We start from the raw sequence: 24384 nt of genomic DNA, 5'->3' as shown, positions 1-24384 counted from the left end.
CACACATTCGCTTAATGGAAGTAGGTAAATGCTACATCCTTTACAAATAAGCCAGGGAGATGCTACTGCAAGTGTGGGGCAATTCTAAAAAATCTTAGTAATTTAAATGTTGTTTAGGATAGTTTGAATTGCCCCACAGTTGCATTAGCCCTTCCCTACCTTACCACGAAATAATTGAGTCCCATATTGGGCGCCATTGTTCATAGAATTACTACTATTGTGTTTGGAGTTAAAGTTAACCACGAGCTTATTGTTAACAAACTTGCAAAAGGAGAAGGTTCTGTATCGGTTTTATTTTACCTCAGAACTAAATCCTTAATATACGTAACTTATTGGAAAAATATTTTTTGGTTGCTATAGTTTGCTTGGAAGTATATCCTCTGTTTGGTACTATTTAAAAATGTAGAAGAAAAAATATTTAAAGCTCCTCATAGCCATGAAGGAATTCTTTCAAGGTAGTTTCTTTTTAGATATTGAATTTTTAAGTGACAAAGTCGGGGGTTTTTCATTTTTTTTGTTGGTTAGGTTATACCGGGTGAGGCCTGTAATATGATCAATAATGTTGAAATAATCATGTACTAGTACAGTCAACGTCATAAATAAGTGATCACTTTTGTACCTTGTCACTTTAACGTGATGTTTGAAAAGCCAATATACGAAATTGTGTAACGACTGAAAGCGACAAGGTACAGAAATGATCACTTATTTATGACGTTGGCTGTACCTAATCAACAAAAAAAAACTCACTGATATATCGTTGCCAGTGTTAGACGGGGGAGCTGTCTCCGCCGGTGCCGGCGGCGGGCGCGCGGTCGCTTGGCGGCGCGCGCGTCATTCTACCCGCAGCGCTGTCGTTACTAGTTCTTGGCGCGTTAGTCGCCATCGTTCTACTAGTGAGGCGGAACAGTGAGTATATCGGGACGCCCAAAATTATGTCCTTCTATATAGGGGATGATGATAAGACTTCAAAAAATTATAACTCCGCTTTGTTCTAAAAAGCATACTTCAGAAGTGATCCTATTGTCATCAAGTCTGACCATGGAATCCTAGGAAAATCGAGGGCAACTCTCATTTTTTTATATTCAAATCCTATAGCGATTTCGGCATTTTACAAGCTTTTGCTTAACTTGCCCTGTTTATTTATATATTTGGGTCAAATCTTGGAAGCCAAATTTGACCCACTTCCAGTTCGATTGAATTGAAATTTGGCATATTTATGTAAATCTGGTGACAATATAATAATCTGGTAGTGAAATCCTGGTAGACCGGCTAGCATCGTCTCCGCAGAACGGAGCTCCTCAACGGTTAATGCCGTCGACTTGAAATTTGGTACGGAAATGTAACTTAGATGACATGATGATGATGATGATGATGAAGATAGTCAACAAAAAGTACAGTCAGCAAATAAGCTTGTATGAAAGATGTAATTTAAACAAAAATTTATTTAACACGAAGTCAAGCAATTTACATTTAGAACGTAGATTTAGATTTTATGTGTTTGTAGAAGCCGGTGGTACGGAGACAGCAGCGACGGAGAGCGCTGCAGGGGAGTCGCCGTCGGTCGCGCAGCTCCAAAACAAAGTGAACCGCGACCAGCAGTACCTGGCGTCGCGCGCGCAGCACCCCGCGCCGCCGCACCACTACAAACACGCCTCCAACGGTAACAAAGCAAGCTTTCATCGCCGTCCTTTTAGAATGCCCTTCATACTAGAGATGTGTTAATGCTACGTTGCCTATGGATGCGTTTGATATCCACCAATCATATTTATTGGTCCAGACCAGATAGCATATGGATGCGTGCTAGGTATGTATGGATGCGAGCTATGAATGGTCGTGCATTTTCCTCACATTGCTACCTCGCAGGTGTGCATCTTTAAATTACAAAACTTTAATCGCAACATAAATGAAGACTACCATGAAATTTCTCAAAATTTCAATGAGAATTTTATAAAATCCAATTTTTACTATTTAGGCTGTGTTATCCTCATTTTTTTTTATTTACTCGACCACGTTATTTATTACCTAAAGCAGTCAATTTTAAACAAACCTTTAAACCTTTCAGAATACATCGAAGACATCTGTCCATACGCGACGTTCCAACTGACTAAGCCGACGTACAGCGAGAGCAGTTATAGCGGGAACGTGTACAGCGGCCCTTATCACTCGGTGCGCGGCTCGTTTGTGTATCACGACCTTAAGCAGACCGACAAGTATAAGGTCAGTTAAAAAAGACATAAACTCTTTAAACATGTATAACTAGTATTAAATGATATTGTAACGGATAACTCACGTCTTAAACCGAGTTTAGCTCGACATGTTTCGGGCTATGTCGTATGTCGAGCTAAACTCGGTTTAAGACGTGAGTTATCCGTTACAATCACGTTACAATATCATTTAATATGAGTGAGTCTCACGGTAGTTTCATGTTCAAAAATGTATAACTAGCTTTAGAAGTGTTCCAGAACTTTCATTATAGTTTTATAAACATTTTTTTCTCAGGGCAAAGAGCCAGAGTACACGAAAGTAAGAAGAAAAGGGAACCGCCTCCGCGACCCGCACTCCGAAAGTCAAGGTACGGCCTCTCTAATACAACAACCGCTAACAATCTTAAACAAAGCTTATCTATAAGTAGTTAGACGATTATTAATTTTGTTTTACGTAGACCGCACCTTCTATTGGCATTAATTTGAACCCGTTTTAATTTAAGTATTGAGATTTGAATTTGACAAAATGATCGCCTTTTATGCAACCTGATGGGAGCGTAACTGGTATTGTAATTATAAAGGTAAGCATGCACAAAGTATGTATCGTAACATACCTATTGGACTTATTTTTCTTACATACATTAACGTAGATCTTGATTGATTATTGTATGTTGTAGTATCCGAATGTCTGTAGTTGTATGGTTGGTTGAAATGCTTTATTATTTGTTGCGCTGTTTAAAGTTCTTCGTTTTTAATTCATTCATTTACAAAATTGATACGATATTTTCCGTATAATTTTCATTTAACAAACAATGAAATATTTTGCATCAAGAGCCTGTCCGATACCGACATTAAAAATATAGAAAACTTGCCGTTGCCCACGACTCCTTCAGCGAAGACTTCATCTAGTGCTATCCCGCGGGAACTATAATTTTTTTTTGAATAAAAACTGTCCTGTGTCGTTTTCGGGGTCTTTAACTATCTGCATACCTAATATCATCTAAATCGGTTCAGCAGCTTAAGCGCGAGACGGTAACAAACAAACAGACCGACAGACAAACAGACACGATTACTTTTAGCATTTTTAAATATAGAGGATTATACAAGCCTACAATTTATTTAAAAACTTGCTTAGGTAGGTACAGTTTTGTTAATGGCCTTACTGGTTGCAATTATTTACAATTCTGAGACTGATTGCATGACTGTTTTTATTTTCTGTCAGTAAAATGCGTGTGTGGTTTTTTTCTCTCATAATCATCACACTTAATCATTTTCATAATATCACGTACTTACCAGTTTTAAATTTGCCCCACTTTGGTCACGTGATACCTACTTTGTTCGTTCGGTATGAACTTTTAATCTTTGGTGGCAAATCATGAGCGTTTCTCTTTATTATGTTGCTCATCATTTTATAAACTGTTGTGTTCACACATCACCGGGAAAGATATGACATGATGGTACTAAAAAAAACCTCAAAAACTGCTACAAAAATAGAGACACTACCTGTCATTTAAATTAGTTTTCTTTACCAATTATTTCAAATCGAAAACAAATTTATACTCATAAGTTCGCAATGTCAACTGTATTGGAGCAATCAATTGTTTTCAAACTTCTTTAAATATAGGCTATAAATTTAATGCGTTTTTTTTTTCTAAATTAGAGAACATCGATGAATATCTCAATATGCTTTATTTCCGGGATATTTTAATCGTGTTAAAGCTACATGACGGATTTGGATAATTCAACCTCTCAATCCGTCATATCTTCCCCGGTCTTCCGCCGTCTCACGCCGCCGCAACCAACACCTTTCTCACATTGCAGAGTCGGACAACCTGGGGTCAACGGACTCGGAGGTGAAGAAGATACTAACGCTGCACCTGCCCATTACAGAGTACGAGGACGACGCCAGCGACGACGCTAGCGCTCCGCACTCCGACAGCGAGCCCGCCCGGTTGAGGCCTGCGCATCCCGCCGCATGTAGGGTTTTTTTTGGGATCGAGTCGCCTAAAGGGCCAAAGATACTACGTCCATGCTTTCACCATCATCTAGGCCAAAATACTCCGACAGCGAGCCCGCCCGGTTGAGGCCTGCGCATCCCGCCGCATGTAGGGTTTTTTTTTGGGATCGAGTCGCCTAAAGGGCCAAAGATACTACGTCCATGCTTTCACCATCATCTAGGCCAAAATACTCCGACAGCGAGCCCGCCCGGTTGAGGCCTGCGCATCCCGCCGCATGTAGGGTTTTTTTTTGGGATCGAGTCGCCTAAAGGGCCAAAGATACTACGTCCATGCTTTCACCATCATCTAGGCCAAATACTCCGACAGCGAGCCCGCCCGGTTGAGGCCTGCGCATCCCGCCGCATGTAGGGTTTTTTTTTGGGATCGAGTCGCCTAAAGGGCCAAAGATACTACGTCCATGCTTTCACCATCATCTAGGCCAAAATACTCCGACAGCGAGCCCGCCCGGTTGAGGCCTGCGCATCCCGCGACATGTAGGGGTTTTTTTTTGGGATCGAGTCGCCTAAAGGGCCAAAGATACTACGTCCATGCTTTCACCATCATCTAGGCCAAAATACTCCGACAGCGAGCCCGCCCGGTTGAGGCCTGCGCATCCTGCCGCATGTAGGGTTCTTTTTTGGGATCGAGTCGCCTAAAGGGCCAAAGATACTACGTCCATGCTTTCACCATCATCTAGGCCAAAATACTCCGACAGCGAGCCCGCCCGGTTGAGGCCTGCGAATCCCGCCACATGTAGGGTTTTTTTTGGGATTGAGTCGCCTAAAGGGCCAAAGATACTACGTCCATGCCTTTACTATCATTTAGGCCAATATACTTCGCCAGCGAGCCCGCCCGGTTGAGGCCTGCGCATCCCGCCACATGTAGGACTTTTTTTTGGGATCGAGTCACCTAAAGGGCCAAAGATACTACGTCCTTGCTTTCACCATCATCTAGGCCAATATACTCCGACAGCGAGCCCGCCCGGTTGAAGCCTGCGCATCCCGCCACATGTAGGGCTTTTTTTGGGATCGAGTCACCTAAAGGGCTAAAGATACTACGTCCATGCTTTCGTTTCACCATCATCTCGGCCCAAATACTCCGACAGCGAGCCCGCCCGGTTGAGGCCTGCGCATCGCGCCAGATGTAGGGCTTTTATTGGGTTTGAGTCGCCTTAAGGGCCAAAGATGGTTACTACGTCCATTAAGATTGGTTTTTTGGAATCTTTTTGTATTTTTTATTTCAACTCCAAATTTTTACTTTTACGGTCATCCCGTAAAACCTAAATTGAAAATACAAACTGAAATATAGATGCACAGAAAAAACAGAAAAATAAGACCAGCACTGGGAATCGAACCCAGGTCCTCGGTGTTCCGTACCGCGTGCTATACCGCTACACCACTGCTGGTCAACGGTACAGACACGAATTTCCCCTATGCACCACATATCTCAGCTTGTTTGTTTCTTATTTAGCCACTTAAGCAGTGACGCTAGCGACATCTATACCGTAGCCCTCATCGAGAAACTTTCGGCATTCCATTTGAACTAACCGCTCACCCGGACAAGCAATCAAATTAAGATTGGTTTTTTGGAATCTTTTTGTATTTTTTATTTGAATTCCAAATTTTTACTTTTACGGTCATCCCGTAAAACCTAAATTGAAAAACTACGTCCATGCTTTTGCTTTACTATCATCTGGGCTCAAATACTCCGACAGCGAGCCCGCCCGGTTGAGGCTTGCGCGTCCCGCCACATGTAGTTGGGATCGAATCGCCTAAAGGGCCAAAGGTCCATCCATGTCCATGCTTCTGTTTCATCTCGGCCTATATTACCTATCTACGTCCTACTGCAGGACGTAGGTCTCCTCTCAGAATCCGCTTGGGTTTGGGTTGTAGTTCCCATGCGGGCTCAGTGAGGATTGGGAACTTCAGACATAGGTACCATTCCATTTCTTCGCCGGCGTAATATAAGTTTCCTCGAGGTGTTTCCCTTCATCGTAAAGCTCGTGGCAGGTACCTAAATTTCAAATGTAATTTCGGCTTCTTTTGTTTACTTCTTTTTAATCTTATTAAAGTATTTTATCTTGTAGGGCTTCCGTGCCGATATAACATACTAAACAAAGCTTTCTAGAGATAAGTTGAAAAAAATACTGTAGCGCCCCCTGGCGGGTTAATAACACTATGACACCCATCTAAAAATCATCACTTACCACTAAACTTACGTGTATATCTGGTACCAATCTACCTGTACTATCCCTTTCGTTTAAAATTATATCCTCTTCCATCATTCAGATCCAAGCGTAGAGCGCGAAGAGTCCTCGTCATCGTCGGAGAACAGCGTGGGAGGCGTCGTGCGAAAAGCGTTCCCCTCGCGAAAAGGCAAGGCGGGCGCGCTGGGGAAGCGACACGTTCGCAGCTCCAGCGGATACTCCAGCCACAACGATGAAACAACCTTCAGGTGACCACCGACATTGTCGCAGGAAGTCATTGTCAGACATATCGGAGCGGACAATATCAGACGTACGATCGTCACCATATTGGTTTACGCACTTTGTCTATTCCGATAATTTTGACGATGCATATCGAATTAGTATCGGGGCAGGACATCATAAACAACTCCAATCGCCAAGTATTTCAGCCACAACAGTAAGTTTACTGTACTAACTAAAACATTATTTTGTCGACAAAGTAGTAAACCAGTATGATGAGACATACTTGTGGCCGTAAAGCAACAAAATATTATAAAGGTGGCTATGGAATTTGGAGCCTATATAACAACAGATTAGTAGATAATGAATCAGCGTTCTATTAGATCTTGGGCGTTTTCAAAAGTCTTTTTTTTGGAAATTTTGGAAAAAATATGGTTTTTCCTACTCAGAATCAAAAGCACAATCGATTCCGATCGTTTTAAAAAAAATTACCCCATTGTTTCATACAAAATTATACGAGTCTTATCACGCCCATACTAAGTAAAAAACCTCGCAAAACTGTTATTTTTTTGGGAACATTTTTTTAAACTATCGGAATCGATTGTGCTCTTGATTCTTAGGAAAAGCCATATTTTTCCAAAACTTTTTTAAAACGCCCATCTACGGTTTTGCCACGACTATCTAACTATGCGCAACTGCCGGTTAGCTCATTTTACGGTGGAGCCAAACGTACATGGTGACTGAATTGGCAACACACTTGATGTGACGGTCGGGTAATCGGGTATAGTCATGGCCGGACGTTAGGTTTAGTGGATACAAAATGGCAGCTCGTTGGCTTCGATCGTACCTATTACATTGCAAGCCGCCCGCCATAGAACTAAATCGTGAAACATTCCAGCATATCCAACTACCCGTCGTTCAACGACCACATTCACCCGCCGTCGCGTTTCTCAGACGACACCGAGTGCGAGGGACACCACCGGCGCAAGCGGCACGAGAAAGTGCCGCGGGAGGCCTTTCAGATTAACGTGTAATAACGTAAGCGATGTTGTGCGCGTACGGCTGTTCGCTCCATAATCATAATTTCACTCACACCAAACGCAATGTTAACAGCTGACTGCGCGCTTTCCGTAGTTTATCGATTATCTGAGAATACCTATATATACGTTGAGCATATTCGTTCTGTCACATTGAGAGCTGCGGGGCTACTCCGAAATTCAATAATCGGGCGAAGTTAGTGTCGTTCCGCCCCTCTGACACATATACTTTTTAATACGAGAGTGAGAGGAACGGTACTATACGTAGGTACTTCGAATTTCAGAGTAGGGCTTCTGAGGCCGTATTGTCGTATGTTTACGTTAGGGCGACCCAATATCGGCGACGATACATTTTCGGTCAGGTCCGATATAATATCGGCATACCTAGCTTTGTTAGCGCCATTCATGTCGGACCGGCAGCTTAGTGTGAACACGACCCGGCAAGCGGCAAAACTGTGGCCGTATTGTCTAACACGCTGACGGTCGCGATAGCATTCACCATTTCTTTCTACCACCGTCTAATGCCGTGTGACAGAAGGAAGTGGTGAAAATTATTGTGATTCCAAGTGCGTAAGACGATAAAGTCCTCAGCTCGCAGTCAGCTTCTAACAGTATAGGTACCTACCTACGTTTGGTGTGAATGCTGCCTAAACTCACAATGCAAAGAAACATGCAAAAATATGGAGCATTTTTCCCACGTACCGTACCGATATCAATCGAATATGGCATCCCTTTTTGTTTGTTCAGTCAGGAAATTTGAAGCAGCTTTCTTTGCATTGTACATCTACCATCAAACCAAGAAGCTCTAGCCCTTGATCAAGATGGAGCGAGATTGTCTACACTGCTTCCGAGCCTCTCAAAAGTTGCCATCTAAATTTTATTTTCACTGAATAGTGAAAAATGGCGCCCCTTACTATCTGACGTCTAGAACGACTGCTCCTCTGGCTCTACCCTAAGGTCGGCGTTGCAAGAAAACAAGGATTCAAACTACTCTATTAGGTGTGTGACAATGTGTGCGCTAACGCACCTCTCCATCTCCGCACCTCTTTAAATGCATCTAACATAGTTTTTTGAATCTTTGTTCGAACATACTGCGCCTTAACTTGAAATTAAGAAGACTTGTTTTAAAATGAGAGGTTTTCCAGGTAGATGGATAGGCGGCGCTTTGTGTGCTTAGCCGTACTCAAATTTGAATAAGTAGATAGATACCTACTACTATGGCGCAGTTACATTGCAAAGTCAATCACAGTTTTTAAGCCAGAGGCCGTACTGCCTAACACAGTTTTTATACCTATGCGAAATCTGTCATTTGATGGCGATCGCGAGAGAACGTTAGGCAATACGGCTTCTGATCTGCAAGCCGTCCCAATTTCTTAACTCATATTAGTCAAATTAATGCCAGCAGTTAAGTTCGCAACCCACGACTGGCCCTCTGAGCGTTACACTAACATTTTTCGTAAATAAAAAACGAATCGGTAGCGAAGTTATGGAAGGCAGTTATTTGACTAACATTTACGTACCTAAGTCGGGCACAGATGCACAGCACTAGCTTGATTTATTTGCACTTAGCTTCAACGTGTGCACTCTAATACCTATTTAGCATGCTTAATGTTTGTTTTAAACAATCATCACCATATCAGTGTTTGATGGGAGGGGGGGGGGGGTTTCGATTACTATCAAAATGTTATTTTATTAACCCCCGACGCAAAAAGAGGGGTGTTATAAGTTTGATGCCAATGTCTGGCTGTGGCATCGTACCTATCAAAGGGATAGACAGATTTCGATGCGCTTATCTTTTACGTGAAAGCAAGTATTTTAAGTTCATTAAAATCGGTTCAGCTGTTTTTTAGAACTTTGAAATTATATAGATTTAAAAAAAATCTAAGTTGGTTAAGTTATATGTACCTAGTGAAGTGTTATCAAGAAAAATACGTTCTGAAGTTGGAAAATTAAAATAGATCAAGCTTATCCATACTAATATTATAAATGCGAAAGTAACTCTGTCTGTCTGTCTGTCTGTCTGTCTGTCTGTTACGCTTTCACGCCTAAACCGCTGAGCCGATTTTGATGAAATTTGGTACAGACATAGAATAGACCTTGGGAAAGAACATAGGCTATCTTTTATCGCGAAAAAGAGGCTTTAAGGGGTTGAAATAGGGGATGAAAGTTTATATGGTGGAAGTTCGTTGCTGTCGAAGATAAAACCATGAAACTTGGCATTTAGGCACTTGATAAGAAATAATTCTATATTTGTTTAAGGTTTTTTGAAAATTCGACCGGTGAGGGGATGAAATAAGGGATGAAAGGACGCAAGGTCGTCATTATCGAATATAAATAGATATCTGTTCGCACGTTTTTTTAAATTCTTTCTGTGAGAGGGTGAAATAGGGGATGAAAGTTTATATGGAAGATCGTCATTGTCAAAAATAAATCGATGGCTCTTTATGAAACTTGGCATTTGGGCACGTGATAAGAGATAAATACATATTTGTTCGCGCGTTTTTAAAAATTCTTCCTGTGAGGGGTGAAATAGGAGATGAAACTTTATATGGAAGATCTTCATTGTCGAAGATAAATCGATGGTTCTTTATGAAACTTGGCATTGGGCTACTTAGGTATAAGAAATAAATAGATATTTGTTTAAGCGTTTTTGAAAATGTTACCTGCGAGGGGATGTTAGCAGAGGGGATGGTGCAGTGTTAGCAGAGCCTTCTAAGCTCATAAGCAAAATGTACGCAATGTGGGGTCATTTTAGATGGCTTATTCACATAGACAGTCAGACATGAAAAAATATGATTTTCAGATTTTTCTTATTTATTGTGCTATAAGAGCTACCTTTATGCAAAATTCCAAGTTTCTAGGACAGCCGGAAGTACCCTATAACTTTTTCTGTTGAGGCAATTTGTATGGAAACACCTTTTTAACGACTGTAGCTTTTGATTGCCTTGACTTAGAAGTTTGATTTTTTCACAGCTTTCGGGACTATTGACCTGAGTTTAGGGTTTTAATTTCAACTCGATACCTAACTCCGCGCGTTTACGAGATAAAGGGTCTTGACAGACAGACGGACGGACGGACGGACAGCAAAGTAATCCTACAAGGGTTCCATTTTTTTCTTTTTAGGTATGGAACCCTTAAAAACATTTGCTCTGGCGCTCATCAAATTTCGACCTATTTACTTGAAAATATGGGGATGAAAGTTCTTAAGGAATTCCAAACCAGTTACTACGTATTTATCGGAAATATGTGTAGCTATGCTTAGTAAAAATGCACTATGAAGAATTAGTCCTTTTGTGTTGGAAGGGTTGAATACACGTCGTATTGCTAAAATGTGACTACCCGCAAAATATTTATGTTTTACCAAAGAACATCGGACGGATGGATGTATGGAACAACAAAAAAAAATAGTTTGTATTTGTATTAAAATAGGTTATTTTTGATAAACCATAGAAGTTTCTATGTACTATTATTGGCAGAACAGGAATCCTATATAAATTAAATACTTCCCAAAATTACTATTCCACGCGGACGAAGTCGCGGGCAAAAGCTAGTATATTATAACTCTCATTTCGATGTAGCATTTGAGGATTTAACTTTATCATTTCAGTGGAATGCAGGAGAGGTATTCTGACCAATCGTTCGCGCGCTACAGTCACACGCCACGCCGCTCGACGCCCTACCAATGAGTAGCCTCGCGTCTCCCGTTGAAATGCTTACTCCAAGCATTCCCACTCTTACGGGACTAAAACTATGCCTAATAGTGTTGTTGTTGAATATTAGGGATAATAAAAAGAATGTTGTTAACGAAACAATTTGCTGAACAGTTGCCAAATTCCAATACTTCCGTACCTACATCTAGTGGTGTATATACGATTGTAGATAGATAGGTAGGTATAGTAAATGACTCCTAGTGCCACTGACGATCGGTTTGTACTCGAGCAAACCGATCGCCTTCCGATCTTGGCTCGGTCGCTCTGTAAATATTATTGTAATTACTGTGTACTTTTTATCGAATGTAAACTTAAGAAGAACAATAATTAAAATAAATATATATATATTTAAACTTAATGCCTTATTGACCAAAGTCTTAAAACTAGTTATGGATGTAACTGTGAAATTATATCCCATAGGTATTTTCATTATAATTGTTTATTGTTGTAAAGTTTATGAAAAGTTTGTTTCCATTGGCAAGTCTTATCATCGTCTATATCGTAAGATGTCTCACATATTTAAAATGTTACTCAACTCTATGTCATAGCGTATGGAAGTAATTAATTATCGACCAGCCTCGGTGTTCCGCGGTGGCTATTTTGCACAAAGAATTTACAAATGTAAACTAAATAACTAATTCAAATACAAGCAGCCCCCCGCACAAACCAAATCCATTTTGTAAACTTGCTGATCATAACACATTTTGCGACCCAATACCCACTTAGTGTCTTTTAAAGTGAATAAAACTATGTAAAGCTCATTGTACCGATACCTACCTTAAACTTAGTAAAACGTTAGTATAAACAATCCTCAGTAAACGGTAACACAAGACAATACACTTACCTATAGTTTTTTGGTGAATATGGCAGGAAGTTAACTTTAAATGTACATTCGAACTGTATCAGTAGCGTTAGTTTGCGAGTGTTGGACACTTAACACGTTTTGTATTCGATATATTTTTAAGTGGATTGTGTGAATTTTTACTGTTTTACAATCGTTTGCGTTGACTCTTTCGTAATTCCAACGAAGACTGCCCTATATTTAATTGAGATCTATTTTATATATATACTAATCACAAAACCTAATGCTAGTCAGTCGGGATAATCTAGAATATAAGAGTCATCATGAGGTTTAACGACTTTAAACTGTAGTTCCGATTGTTACGGCATATACAAATAATAATATGCGAGTTATAAAAATCTATCTGTATTTACTTCATTCACCAAAAGCGACTGTTGAACGAATGAATATTTATAGACGGTGTCAGTTGGACTGATTCGATCATGACATCGGATAGTAAACGAACTAGATCTTTGTAAGAACCTAATTCATTTAATTTCTTAAGATTTTTGAATAATTTTAATATTAGACCTCGAAAAAGTCATCTGAACTCTAGTCAATGAACCATATCATTTTTGGAAGTTATGTTACCTGCGTTTGTTTGATACACGTACATATAAGGGTTAGTTAATCATGTTGTTACTGGATATGTTTTTATAAAGCAAACAAATGAGTTATTAGGACAGTATGATGTGAACGAAAATAAAAATTAATTTACTTGAAAAACATGTCTATTATTTACACCTGAACTAGTTACAATTTGGCCATATCGTAATGCATTCATCGTATTCATCGGCACTAATAGTTTGGACACTGTATTCAATTATATTAACTTAGCTCAAGCTTAGCTCTAACTCTTCGACGTTCGAGGAGCAAATATCGAGATAAACTTGACAGAATCAGCTAATATAAGGTTCTCGCCATTTAAATTACATATTATACATCTCTTTACTATGATATAATATACCACACTTGAATCCAATCAATCGCTATCACTTCCGTCCTCTGCCGTGAAGTCGAACGGTCTAAATTTCTGCCTAAAGTCCGCCACATACTGGTCTTCCTGGTCGCGGCTGAGGAGGCACTGTCGCCAGTCGGCTTTGTCCTCGCAGTTCAGAATATCCGGGGTGGACAGCACATCTCTGGAAAATTAATTATTAAAATTAATTAATTAATTACAGTCAGTGAGGTGAGATAAGAATACGAGTACAAAAAATGATAACGAGTTTGCAACACTCATTATTAGGGGCTGTTTCACCATCCATTGATTAGCGTTAACCGACGGTTAAATGTGATGCCGTCTCCGTCTATTCGAACAAAACAAATAGAGACGGCATCACACCTAACCGCCAGTTAACACTAATCAATGGATAGTGAAACAGCCCCTTAGCCTTTTATTATTATTTAGCTCGCTTTTTGGGATCCGACAGAAAATGGCGAAAATGGATCCTTTATAGCAGGGATTCCCAAAATAGTTGATATCGGTTTCCCAGGGTTCGAATTAAACTTAACCAAGCTAAACCTAAATTGGTATTGTATTTTGTTTCAATAAGAAAAATACTAGAGATTTTTTAAATAATTTGGCTAGGACTCTTTCAGTTCATTCTGGAAAAGGAGTCTCTTGCCTAAAATAGTTTGGGAATCCCTGCTTTATAATTTGGCCATTTCCATTTGTCCATCCGTCTGTTCGCGGCTTGAGTCTACTAAAAAATTCAAATGCATTTGAACAAAGAAATAACTCTTATTGTGTTGTAAAGACCGGTATTCAAGTTTAATTCCTATCTATACAATTAAGAGCTAGGTTGTTTTATGTGATAAGTATAAACGCTGTGTTAAACGCAATGCGCTTGACGCACATCAATTTACATCAAATAATCTTATTACCCATTGTCTTCATCGCGGTTTGTCCAGCAGTGGACGTCTTCCGGCTGATGATGATGATGATGAATCTTATTACACAACATTGTCTTACGCAGTGAGCGCAGCGGCAATCGCATGCATTATCTGATAAAAAAATTATGTGCGTCAAACGCAGCACGCAGCATTTATCGCATAAAACAACTGAGCGCTTTAGGGTTCCATGACAGGCGAAACCACTAGATGTCGTTAGTATCCAGAGGTCTGTTTGACGCTACAGTCTTGCTTGCGATGGGCTCATTCAGGGGGCCTACCATGATCTTTTCATAAACGATCCAAACGCAGAGCAGTTCAATTTAGGCACCTAAACTGAATCGTCAAAATTGGTACCACGACGTTTATTTCTCAGAGCTGAGTCTCAACGGTTTACAAGTGAATGAAAGACCGATATTGTCTCTGGTCCGAAACTGAAACGCTAAGTCGCGAAAGGGATGCCGTTATATGCAAACCAAATATTGTATAATAAAACCTCTTTATTTTGGAAAACCATAACTCTATGTCATTTCGTGTTCTTAGCAACCGTTGTGTTGATTACAAATAAAATGTTTACGCTGTCACTAATCCACGAGTCTCTTTTCCAAAGAGTATGAGTACCTATATAGAAACTCTTATCTCACTGAAAAATTAATTTTATCAATGAGGAGTTAAGAAGCACAATGTCGTGAGTACCTATGAAAAGTTAGTAAACTCGAATAAAAGTTTAAAAGTTCTTGAAATTTAAAAATATTCCAAGTAAAACACTTAAAATTCCAAAAGAATTGACAGAATGAGTAACTTATACTGAATCGCTAAATTTGACACTGAAGCGATTCAATTCCCACTCAAGTTAAGCGTCATGGTACGTAAACCGCTTGAAGTGAGTGAATGAAAATGTCTGTATCGCTGTCGCTGAACCGTGCTTGAACTGAATCGCAAAAGTAACGTCGTGGTAGGAAATAGCGATGCAGTTCAGTTTAGAGCCTAAACTGAATCGTATTAAGAGAGCGTGGTAGGCCTCCAGTTGTTTAACCAATTACAATCGTGATGCAAATGTCAAAGTCGTCAAACGGAGCTCACGATATTAGCGCCAACTAGCCTGTCCCAGAAACCCAAATCGGCGTTTATTTATTTATCATGTATAACCTACCTTCCAAACTGCAGAGGGAAATGCTGCTTCGTCTTGGCGAATATCTGTTCCCCGGACGGCAGCTCCGCGTGGAAATACGGCGCGCCGGGCAGCGTCACCTGCTTGATGTCAGAGTACGGAGGTAGCACTTCTATTTGCACGCTGTGGATACCGGCCTCGTCTGTGGAGGGATGATGACGTTATTAGTAGCACTATCTTTCACGATGCGTTAGTAAAGGACGACAAGACAGAAAGGAAAAGGAAAGTGATTAGAGAACCTGACTATGAAACTTGAGGTCCCGGGTTCATCCCCGGTCGGGGCAGATAATATTTGTATGAACTATGAATAATACGAATGTTTGTCCTCGAGTCTTGGATGTTTAATATGTATTTAAGTTTTATTATTAGTTTGCATTTTTAAGTACTACAGGAGGAAGGGAGTGAATAATTAATTTCCATCTTCAGAAAGTGGTGGAAAAATGTGCTGACCGTAAAATCCGAGGAAAGTAGTAGGATCTACATAATTCATCTTGTCAAACAGTCGGAAAATTAATTTGGATTGTAATTTTGTAGCAATGCAATATCCAGATTTTGACGTCTTACCCTGGAAAACTTCTAGTATCTGAGCATCGCAACCCTTAGGGACCGGCACGCACTGTATTTGCATGTGCGACGTTTTGTAGTTCCGCTCAAAGAATACCACGAGTTTGCCCAAAGACGTGTACAGCTTACGTAGTGCATCTTTGAACTTCTTTATCTCGGCTGCTACATCGTCGGGTGCCTGCAACGGTAGTTAAGGTTAGTAACGTAAAGTGTATCCCAAAAAAATATTTTAATTTACCTTTCGAGTAAAGCAATTAAGAGATTCTAAATCAAAAAGGTATTTTTGCTATCATTGCTTGGGATCCTTTTACTATATTACAGTACAAGTTTTATTTAACTTGCAATGTTCGTATGTGTGTAGGTACTATGGGTTGTTTTCAAATAGTGATCCAGATTGGCTTGAAATTTTCAATAATTTGAAGACATCTTTCTTGTATACCGTGTGTAATTTGGATTGCAATGCGATTACAGTCAACAAAAGATCTACAGTCGAAATTGAAATTAAAAAAATACTGTTGTAATCCTATTTGCAACTTCATAGAAGAATGAATTAGGTTTACGATGCGGTATATTTCCCCTTTGAAGTTTTTGGTAAGCCTTCTTCTTCATAATTTGTTAATGATCAAAATAAATAATTACTCTTGTTAGTGACTGATGATGTGTAATGGGCAGTATCAGCACATGGTCTGGGGTCAACGGCCCCTTTGGCAGCGCGAGGTAGCAGTGGGTCCCCACGCATATCACTAGATGCTTCTCCACTGTGGGAGATGAGAGGCAGAACCAACAAGAATCTGGGAAAAAATAGATGAGAGAAATATGAATTATGTATTGAACAGGCATTGTTTTGCTGAGGTCCATGCTAACTAAAACCAATTAACTTGTCATGGAAATGAAATCGCAGAATAAGAGAGAGATTTAGTTTAAGTTAATCAGTAAGACTTACCACTTTTGCAAATATGGAAACAGCTCTACAAATCATATGTAAGTATTTATATTTTTCTATTACAATTTACATGAATAGATAAATAGCATATAAAATTTTGAACATAATGTCTGGCCAAATGTCAACTTTTCTTGATTGTCATTAAGTTTAAATCCTTATGTTAAAAATTTGTCATGGGGTCTCGGGAGGTTTAATAATTAAAGGCTAAGGATAAATGATTTATCCTAGTTTGTTAGATAAATAACATTATTACCATGAAATATTTTATTTCCAGAACAATACAGGTCCAAGTATAAAATACCATTACCATTACCATTACTTATTTTTTGTATACTTAATTTGAATTTTACAACACATCAATATTGATTTTACTGTAATGCTGTAATTTTTAAATTTAAATAAAATTCTGAAAATTTTTAGGTATGATTTTTTTGTTTTGTAATAATTTGCTAAATATTTGACAGACATACAAAATAGCAAAATCCAACAAACCTGGATCAAACTCTCTCCGTTTCTTCTCCGGATTATCACCACCTTTCCTTTTCCGTTTGCCATGGTCGTCATCCTGTGCGTCCATGTTGTAAAAGTACTGACCGTTGCCAGAAAACTAAAATGACAAACATGTATTTAAATAACAAAACTGCACTTAACATAGATAAAATGTCAAATGTGTAGATAAGTTGCCAGCATATCAGCACAATTTAAGTATTTAGCAGAGTAAGTTGATAAAAAATGGAGGTAATTTTTAGGATTTCTACTTCATAAAGAAAAATATATCCATCAAAAAATATAATTTTCTGTCTGTCTGTTTTTTCAGAAATGCATGAAAATATGAAGTTAAAATTAATATGAAATACTTTAGGGCTATGGTCTTTACAATCAATGATGATATAGATATAGAAAACATATTTTATGCATCAGTCCAGCTACTTTTTTCATTACCTTCACAACTTTTCCAGGCTGATGCTGCTTCAATAACTCAGGATCAAACGGACAGGTAGTCTCATCTGTGGTGGCTTGCAGTATATCTGTCATGCGCATTTTACTGACAGGTTGCAGTGAGCAGGCATATATCCACTTTTCCTTATTCTTATTGCCTACAGGAGCTAGTCCTAGGAACCTTGTCGGGCCCTCTCTGTAGTCTTGATGAATACTCAGATTTCTGAGGAGATCAAAATTCTTTAACGAATCTGTGTCTGAACACCACTGACATCAGTGCTGAACACTCTTACTAATGTTATAAATGCACAGGTATTCTACTCTTTGACAATTTGGAAGTTTGATAGCAGATGGATATCTAGACTAAGGGACTATTTCACCATCCAATGATTAGTGTTAACTGACAGTTAAATGTGATGCCATCTCTGTCTATTCGAACAAAACAAATAGAGATGGCATCACATTTAACCATCAGTTAACACTAATCAATGGATGGTAAAACAGCCCCTAAGACATTGTTAGGCTACTTTATATCTTGATATTCCTGTGTAATTGGGATTTGCGCAGCATATGAAATCTCAAAATGTTAATTGTTAAGTCTAACATTATGAAGATCATAATGTAATTTTTGGGGATGAAGTCAAATTGCAGAATCCCAATTCAACTGCCAGATCGAATATTTTACGTGAGAGATAGAGATTATTAGCAGTAATAATATATTACCCAATATAATAATATTAAGTAATAGTTAAATAAAAGAAGCATTGAATACTTACCCATAGTAGTAATATACCTTTATTATGGATATACATAGATGAAGCATGCATGTGCAAAGAAAGATACATGGCAAAAATATTTTTACTGTCACACAATAGTTACCTGTAAGGTTGCCTCTCATAAAATTTATTTGGGGATGGTACCACATGATATCTTGGTTTTATGTGCATGGCCAGCCAAGCTACCAAATCTGACAATATGTCTTGCTCTACATCTATCTGAAAAAAAAAATATTTAGTTGTAGAAATGGGATTCTTCATATCTACCTAGTTGTAAAAGAATTATATAACTGACAGGCAATGCATAGTCTAAAGTAGACCAAAACCACTGGAGCTGAAGTCTTAATATTTCTTATTATATTCTTTATTCTTTGAGAATCAAATAGGTGCTGTAAGAAGAGATTTACAAAATTCCGACAGGATAGGCAGCTAACCAGCTAAGTTTTATTATTTCATGGGAGTAAAGCAGCAGGATTAAGCTATTGTTACACTAAAGATGCTACAGATAAGTTTTTTTTTTATAACATTTGTTCAGCTCAAACAATCATTAAAATATTTCATGTCATTAACAAAATGCTGCAAGCTGATTCGAAAACCATTTCGAGGGATAGGGTTCTTGGACAATTTTGTCCTATTCTGATCTAAAAATGCTTAAGGGTTATGAATATATAGGCAAAAATATGTTTGACCTTAGATTGGCCTTCATATTTTAATTATGGGATGAATCCCTTTACCTGAAAAGTAAATCCATAAGTAACGTAGTGGCACCAATGACCGACAAGAACCAATAACCGACACTTTATTTTTTGATTCAATAAAATAAGAGTTGGAAACCGATTTCTTAATATGGCAACACTGTACCATAGATAGCACACTTATGACTGACTCCCATTGACATTTGAGCGAAATCCGCCGTTTGTTTTGAAAATGGCGGTGTGACAACTGATTGCGGCTGGAGTACCGGTGAAAATAACAACATTTCTTAGTGAAATCCTTAAGGAAGCGAGTACATTTTTTTGTTCATTATACTAATGTATTGTAACTTATTTGAATTTTATGTTTTTCACGGGATTTTATAAGAACTATAGGATCGATTTTTGTTATAACGAAAGTTTAATGTTATTTTGATATTAGTAAAATGTTGGTGTCGATCACTGGTTTTCACAAACTAACTTTTCCAATAATCGACACGTGTCGATAATAATTTTCTGAAACATTTTTCATTTGACAAGCGAATATAGTTCTTCTTGCTCTGCATATTTGGTAGATATTTGAAGTAAACTAATCAAAGTCGAGCTACCAGTAATCGACAAGTGACGATTATTGGGGAATAATGTGTGTCGATGATTGGTTCTTACAGATGGCTCCGAGAAAAAATTATACCTCCGACCAGTTAGTAAAAGCCGTATCAGCTGTAAAAAATGGCGAAAAGATTGCAGTTGCTGCGAAACGTTTCGGAGTACCTAGGCTATATAGGATTACGCTCCATGATAAAATTTCGGTAAAAACAACAATGGATTGCGCTATGGGGCCGAGCACAGTTTTAACTAAAGGGGAAGAAGACATTTTGGAAAAGTGGATATTAGCGTTATCTGAAAGACATATTCCACTGACAAAAGATTCGTAGGTACTAGACAGTGTGCAAAAAATAATAAATGATCAAAACAGACCAAATCCTTTTTAACCCCCGACGCATAAAGAGGGTATTAAAAGTTTGACCGCTACGTGCGTCTGTCTGTCTGTGGCACCGTAACTCTTAAATGGGTGGAACGATTTGAACGCGGTTTTTTTATTTTAAAGCAGCTTTTCTAGCGTTGGTTCTTAGAAATCTTTTATCAAAATCGTTAGATATTAACTTTGAAGTAACAATGTCAGGGGTTTTCAAACTTTTTGTTGGTTAGGTTATACAAACAATAGGCCCAGCAAGAAGTGGTTTCAGTCGTTCATGAATAGACATCCAAACTTGACACATAGAGTGCCAGACAACTTGTCAAGAGCTCGAGATAATGTGTCTGAAAATAACATCAGGACTTGTTTACTGAAATCGAAAGTTATTTGGATGAAAAAAACTTAAACTATTTTAAATGACCCACACAGAATATTCAACGCAGACGAGACCGCGTTCTTCGTGTCACCAAAACCTGGTCGTGTACTCGCCAAAAAAGGCGATAAACACCCATATAACAGCTGCGGTGATGAAAAGGACAATCTTACTGTCCTAATAACTGGAAATGCAGCTGGAGACTTAGCCCCTCCAATGATCATATTTAGTTATGAACGAATTCCTTCAACTATCGCTGTGTTCCCGATGAATGGGCAATAGGTAAATCGGAAAGTGGGTGGATGTGTAGCAGCACGTTCTATGAATATATGACTTATGTCTTCAATCCTTGGTTAGAACAAAATAATATTGAAAAACCGGTCTTGTTCTTTGTGGATGGCCACAAATTACACCTGACGCTTCATTTATCAAATTTTTGCTCCGAAAATGGTATTGTAGTCGTTGCTTTGTACCCAAATTCTACGCATATTCTACAACCAATGGACTTGGCAGTATTCAGACCACTCAAAGCTCATTGGAAAAAAGCCGTGAAGCAATGGAAAATGGAGAACCTTGGCAAAATTCTTCGAAAAGAGAAATTTGCCCCAGTGTTGCAAAAAGCTCTCACAAATGTAACAAAAGATTGTGTCCAGAACGGATTCCGAGCGAGGGGCCTTTTTCCATTTGATCCTGATTACATCTATATGTCTAAAATATCTAGAACCGAAATAGAAACCACAACTAAAACCAATCCAATCAGAAATAATTTATGAAGTATTTAGAACGTGAAATCGTAAACGTGTTCTCAGCTCAAAAGTTACATCAATTCAATAAATTATACTTTGAAAATAGAAACAGACTGGAAAGAGAAATCCCTGATGAAGACGAGGCTTTATATTTGATTTCGGCCAAAAACAAATCCTAAGACGCGTTGTCTCATTCAAGTTCGGCGGATGCTCCTACAACGTCAGACACATTGGAACAGGCGATGTAACCACTGCTCAAACGAACGATGTTGTTGTAACCGATGAACCGAAAAATATAGACATTGTACTGTGGACAATAAATGAATACTTATTAAACAGTTAATTTTATTTTAATGACCCAATAAGGGGGTGGTGATTTGGCAGAGACACATTATAGGTAATAGTCGATAACTGGGTGTCGGTTACTGGTAACTGTCGATGACTGGGTGTTGATTACTGGAGATTCGGTGTCGACGATTGGAGATTTATACACTTTTTCCTTTTTTGGGATTTTTTTCTAGTCCGTGTATAGTTAATAAAAATAATACATCCTATTCTTATCTCAAGAATATACCTTACAATACTCAATCATTACTTTTGGTTTAAAGATGACTAAATGACCTTTAATTTTATAAAGAAGCCCACTATCTCCTAAAAGTGTCGATCATTGGTGCCACTACGTTATCTAGGTTTATCTATGGTATCTGTCACGCAGGGCCCGTATTACAAAGTGCAAAATTTTACCGTTCCGCTGACGCTTATATTATTTAATACGAGAGTGAGAGGGATGGAACAACACGAACTTCGATTTTCGAATTTCGTAGTACCCCCGCAGGTCACAGGCAGACATTGATGTCAGTCAGTTGTCACATTAGCCAAAGAGTAGGTATTGACATAAAAAACAGAATGTACTGTAGCAGTTTTCTGCCTAATGAGTAATTAATTGAAAAAAAAAACATTAAAACATAATATTATATAAATGAAAGAGGTTAAGTCCCTTCTCGCGCCTATTACTACTACCGACGTAGAAAGATCGTTCAGTTCGTTGAAATGGATGTTTAAAGAAAGACGCCGTAGCTTAACTGTTCCAAATATACATGAGTTAAAATAAAATTTTATCATAGTTTGTATACAATTTGCAGAGAGGTAATTATTCAATAGGCATAATGATTCTTTTCAGACTAACCTATCTATTTATCTCTGCTCTTTCTCAAAACAATATCCAATCTGAATGTGACACGGACAGTTAGCATCTATTGACATTGACAACTAGCTCTTTTTTTTTATATTATTTTACTTGACTTTTCATTTGGTTTCAGCTGCCATGTGTAATTTACGAGATGTCATATCTGATATTTTCAAAAAATTATTTAAATTTAACTATGCCATTTTATGCCAAGATATTCAAATGAGTATCTTGAAATCCCTACTAATATTATAAATGCGAAAGTAACTCTGTCTGTCTGTCTGTCTGTCTGTTACCCTTTCACGTCGAACCACTGAACCGATTTTGATGAAATTGGTATATAGGTAGTTTGAACCCCAGGACCAACATAGGATACCTTTTGTTCCGGTAGAGGGCGCCACCGCGCGATAACCTAGATCCGCGCAGACGTAGTCGCAGGCATAAGCTAGTTATCTATATTTTAAGAAAATAAGATAAAAAAGAGTAGTACAAAAAAGTGATCAATACCAATTACCTTTTGATTTTCATCTTCTTGTATACCGGAGGGCCATAAGGTAGTAATCAGTAGATCCACCCCTCGGTACTCGCTCTGGGATCTGAAGCACGAGTCTCTGATTGAACTGCAGTCACTTGGCTCAAAGGTGCACATGGGTAAGTCTTTGCCAAGTTCTCGACGGGACATGCCACTTAAGTAAGCAATTTTAACATCAGCACTAGTTGTGAAAATGCCCCTTTTACCTTGAAAAAACATACTTAATAATATTATAAATGCGAAAGTATCTTTCATGTCTGCCTGTCTGTTACCTGTTTATGCCTAAACCGCTGAACTGATAAAGTTTGGTATGGAAACAGTTTGGGACCCTAGGAAGGTGGGGCATGCGGTGGCACACCAATGCTGGGAAAGACATAGGATAATTTTATCCCGGAAAATGGTGTTGTTCCCATGGATTAATGATAAATTAAATTTTGGCAGAAAAATTTGTGTGCAAATATTAATGTCTTTATTTTTACTTTATAAAGAACAAGTCTGTACAATGTACTAGGTTATATGAAGTATGCTGACTGATATCCAAATTACAAAGCTGATGACTTTCTTTTAGATCATAAAGTACCACATCCATTCATAAAAAATTGAGACAAGTTAATACTTTACCCATATACACAACATTTGGAACAATCTCAGCTCCTTCTTCACAATAGTATTGACAGTGTTCGCTTTTGCTAGGTCCAAACACATAGGTAGTTACAGGAACTGAAAATATGAATACAAGTATTTTTTTTAATAAATGGCTTCTGTCCAATGGGACAACTTTGCCAGAAAACAAGTTTTACTTACCTTTCCTGTAACCCATTTTGTATGCATCCAGTTGTGAATTATCATCGCCAAAGAAGTTACCGACGCACAATAACACATCAAACGGACCAGATTTCTTCACAATTGATTCAACGCGGGAAAACAGGGTTAAAAAATTCCCATTGACATCTCCGCAAAGTAATCTGTAAATTTTACAGGTAGTATATAATCCAAATAAGTCTGGTAGAATGGTTTTGCATCAGGGGTAAAAAGACATTGAAATTACGTTTTTTGTTTGTCAGTCATCCTATAAACAGTGCTTGAACCACGTTAGTATCTCTTAGTAGTCTGTGCTTGAACCTCACAAGGATCACGTCTTTGCTGTTGTTGCGAATGTCTCACTATTCACCAAGCTGAATTTATAATTTTATAATATGGTGGAATACAATTTACACAATGAAATAGTTCCTAAGCTCAACCTAACTTAACAAAGTCTAAACCAACAATACAAACGAAACGAATGTATAAAATAATCCCGATTTGATTGACATGGACACTGTTTATACACTTTGTTAACGTTTTTGCCTTTAGCTTAAATAAGTTTTATTTTTTGTTTTGTT

General features: G+C 38.4%; 3 protein-coding genes and 1 pseudogene across 3 annotated transcripts in view; 2 read left to right on the top strand and 2 right to left on the bottom strand.

Annotated features, from left to right (window-relative positions):
• nompA (no mechanoreceptor potential A) overlaps positions 1-24384 on the bottom strand; it is a 76528-nt gene that overhangs the window by 14420 nt on the left and 37724 nt on the right. The window lies entirely within an intron of this gene.
• On the top strand, positions 15-12845 carry LOC141434911 (uncharacterized). Its single transcript, XM_074097399.1, has 9 exons — positions 15-20; positions 771-906; positions 1505-1660; positions 2063-2217; positions 2500-2572; positions 4026-4181; positions 6490-6655; positions 7525-7656; positions 11271-12845. Exons 1-9 carry the CDS (start codon positions 15-17, stop codon positions 11347-11349), a joined length of 1059 nt encoding a protein of 352 aa, XP_073953500.1. The 3' UTR covers positions 11350-12845.
• Positions 12996-24154, bottom strand: LOC141435100 (CWF19-like protein 1). Its single transcript, XM_074097648.1, has 11 exons — positions 24051-24154; positions 23807-23967; positions 23624-23722; positions 22985-23208; positions 18601-18716; positions 17725-17944; positions 17275-17389; positions 16479-16630; positions 15840-16017; positions 15258-15417; positions 12996-13356 (listed from the first exon to the last, which is right to left on the bottom strand). Exons 1-11 carry the CDS (start codon positions 24068-24070, stop codon positions 13197-13199), a joined length of 1605 nt encoding a protein of 534 aa, XP_073953749.1. The 5' UTR covers positions 24071-24154; the 3' UTR covers positions 12996-13196.
• LOC141434909 (uncharacterized) lies at positions 20023-21931 on the top strand (annotated as a pseudogene).

This window comes from Choristoneura fumiferana, chromosome 14 (genome assembly GCF_025370935.1).
Source record: "Choristoneura fumiferana chromosome 14, NRCan_CFum_1, whole genome shotgun sequence".
In the NCBI taxonomy this organism is placed as follows: Eukaryota; Metazoa; Arthropoda; class Insecta; order Lepidoptera; family Tortricidae; genus Choristoneura; species Choristoneura fumiferana.
Note: the sequence above shows the minus strand (reverse complement) of the source record. Positions and strands in the feature narration are given on the sequence as shown.

Bases quoted from the DNA above. Each gene is read 5' to 3' on its own strand.
- LOC141434911 (XM_074097399.1), top strand. The intron at 907-1,504 runs GTGAGTATATCG...ATGTGTTTGTAG, and splicing joins TCTACTAGTGAGGCGGAACA to AAGCCGGTGGTACGGAGACA. The intron at 2,573-4,025 runs GTACGGCCTCTC...CTCACATTGCAG, and splicing joins CCCGCACTCCGAAAGTCAAG to AGTCGGACAACCTGGGGTCA.
- LOC141435100 (XM_074097648.1), bottom strand. From the start codon at position 24,070: ATGACTGACAAACAAAAAAC. The intron at 17,390-17,724 runs GTAATGAAAAAA...TTGTCATTTTAG, and splicing joins AGCCTGGAAAAGTTGTGAAG to TTTTCTGGCAACGGTCAGTA. The intron at 15,418-15,839 runs GTAAGACGTCAA...ATCCCTCCACAG, and splicing joins GATACTAGAAGTTTTCCAGG to ACGAGGCCGGTATCCACAGC.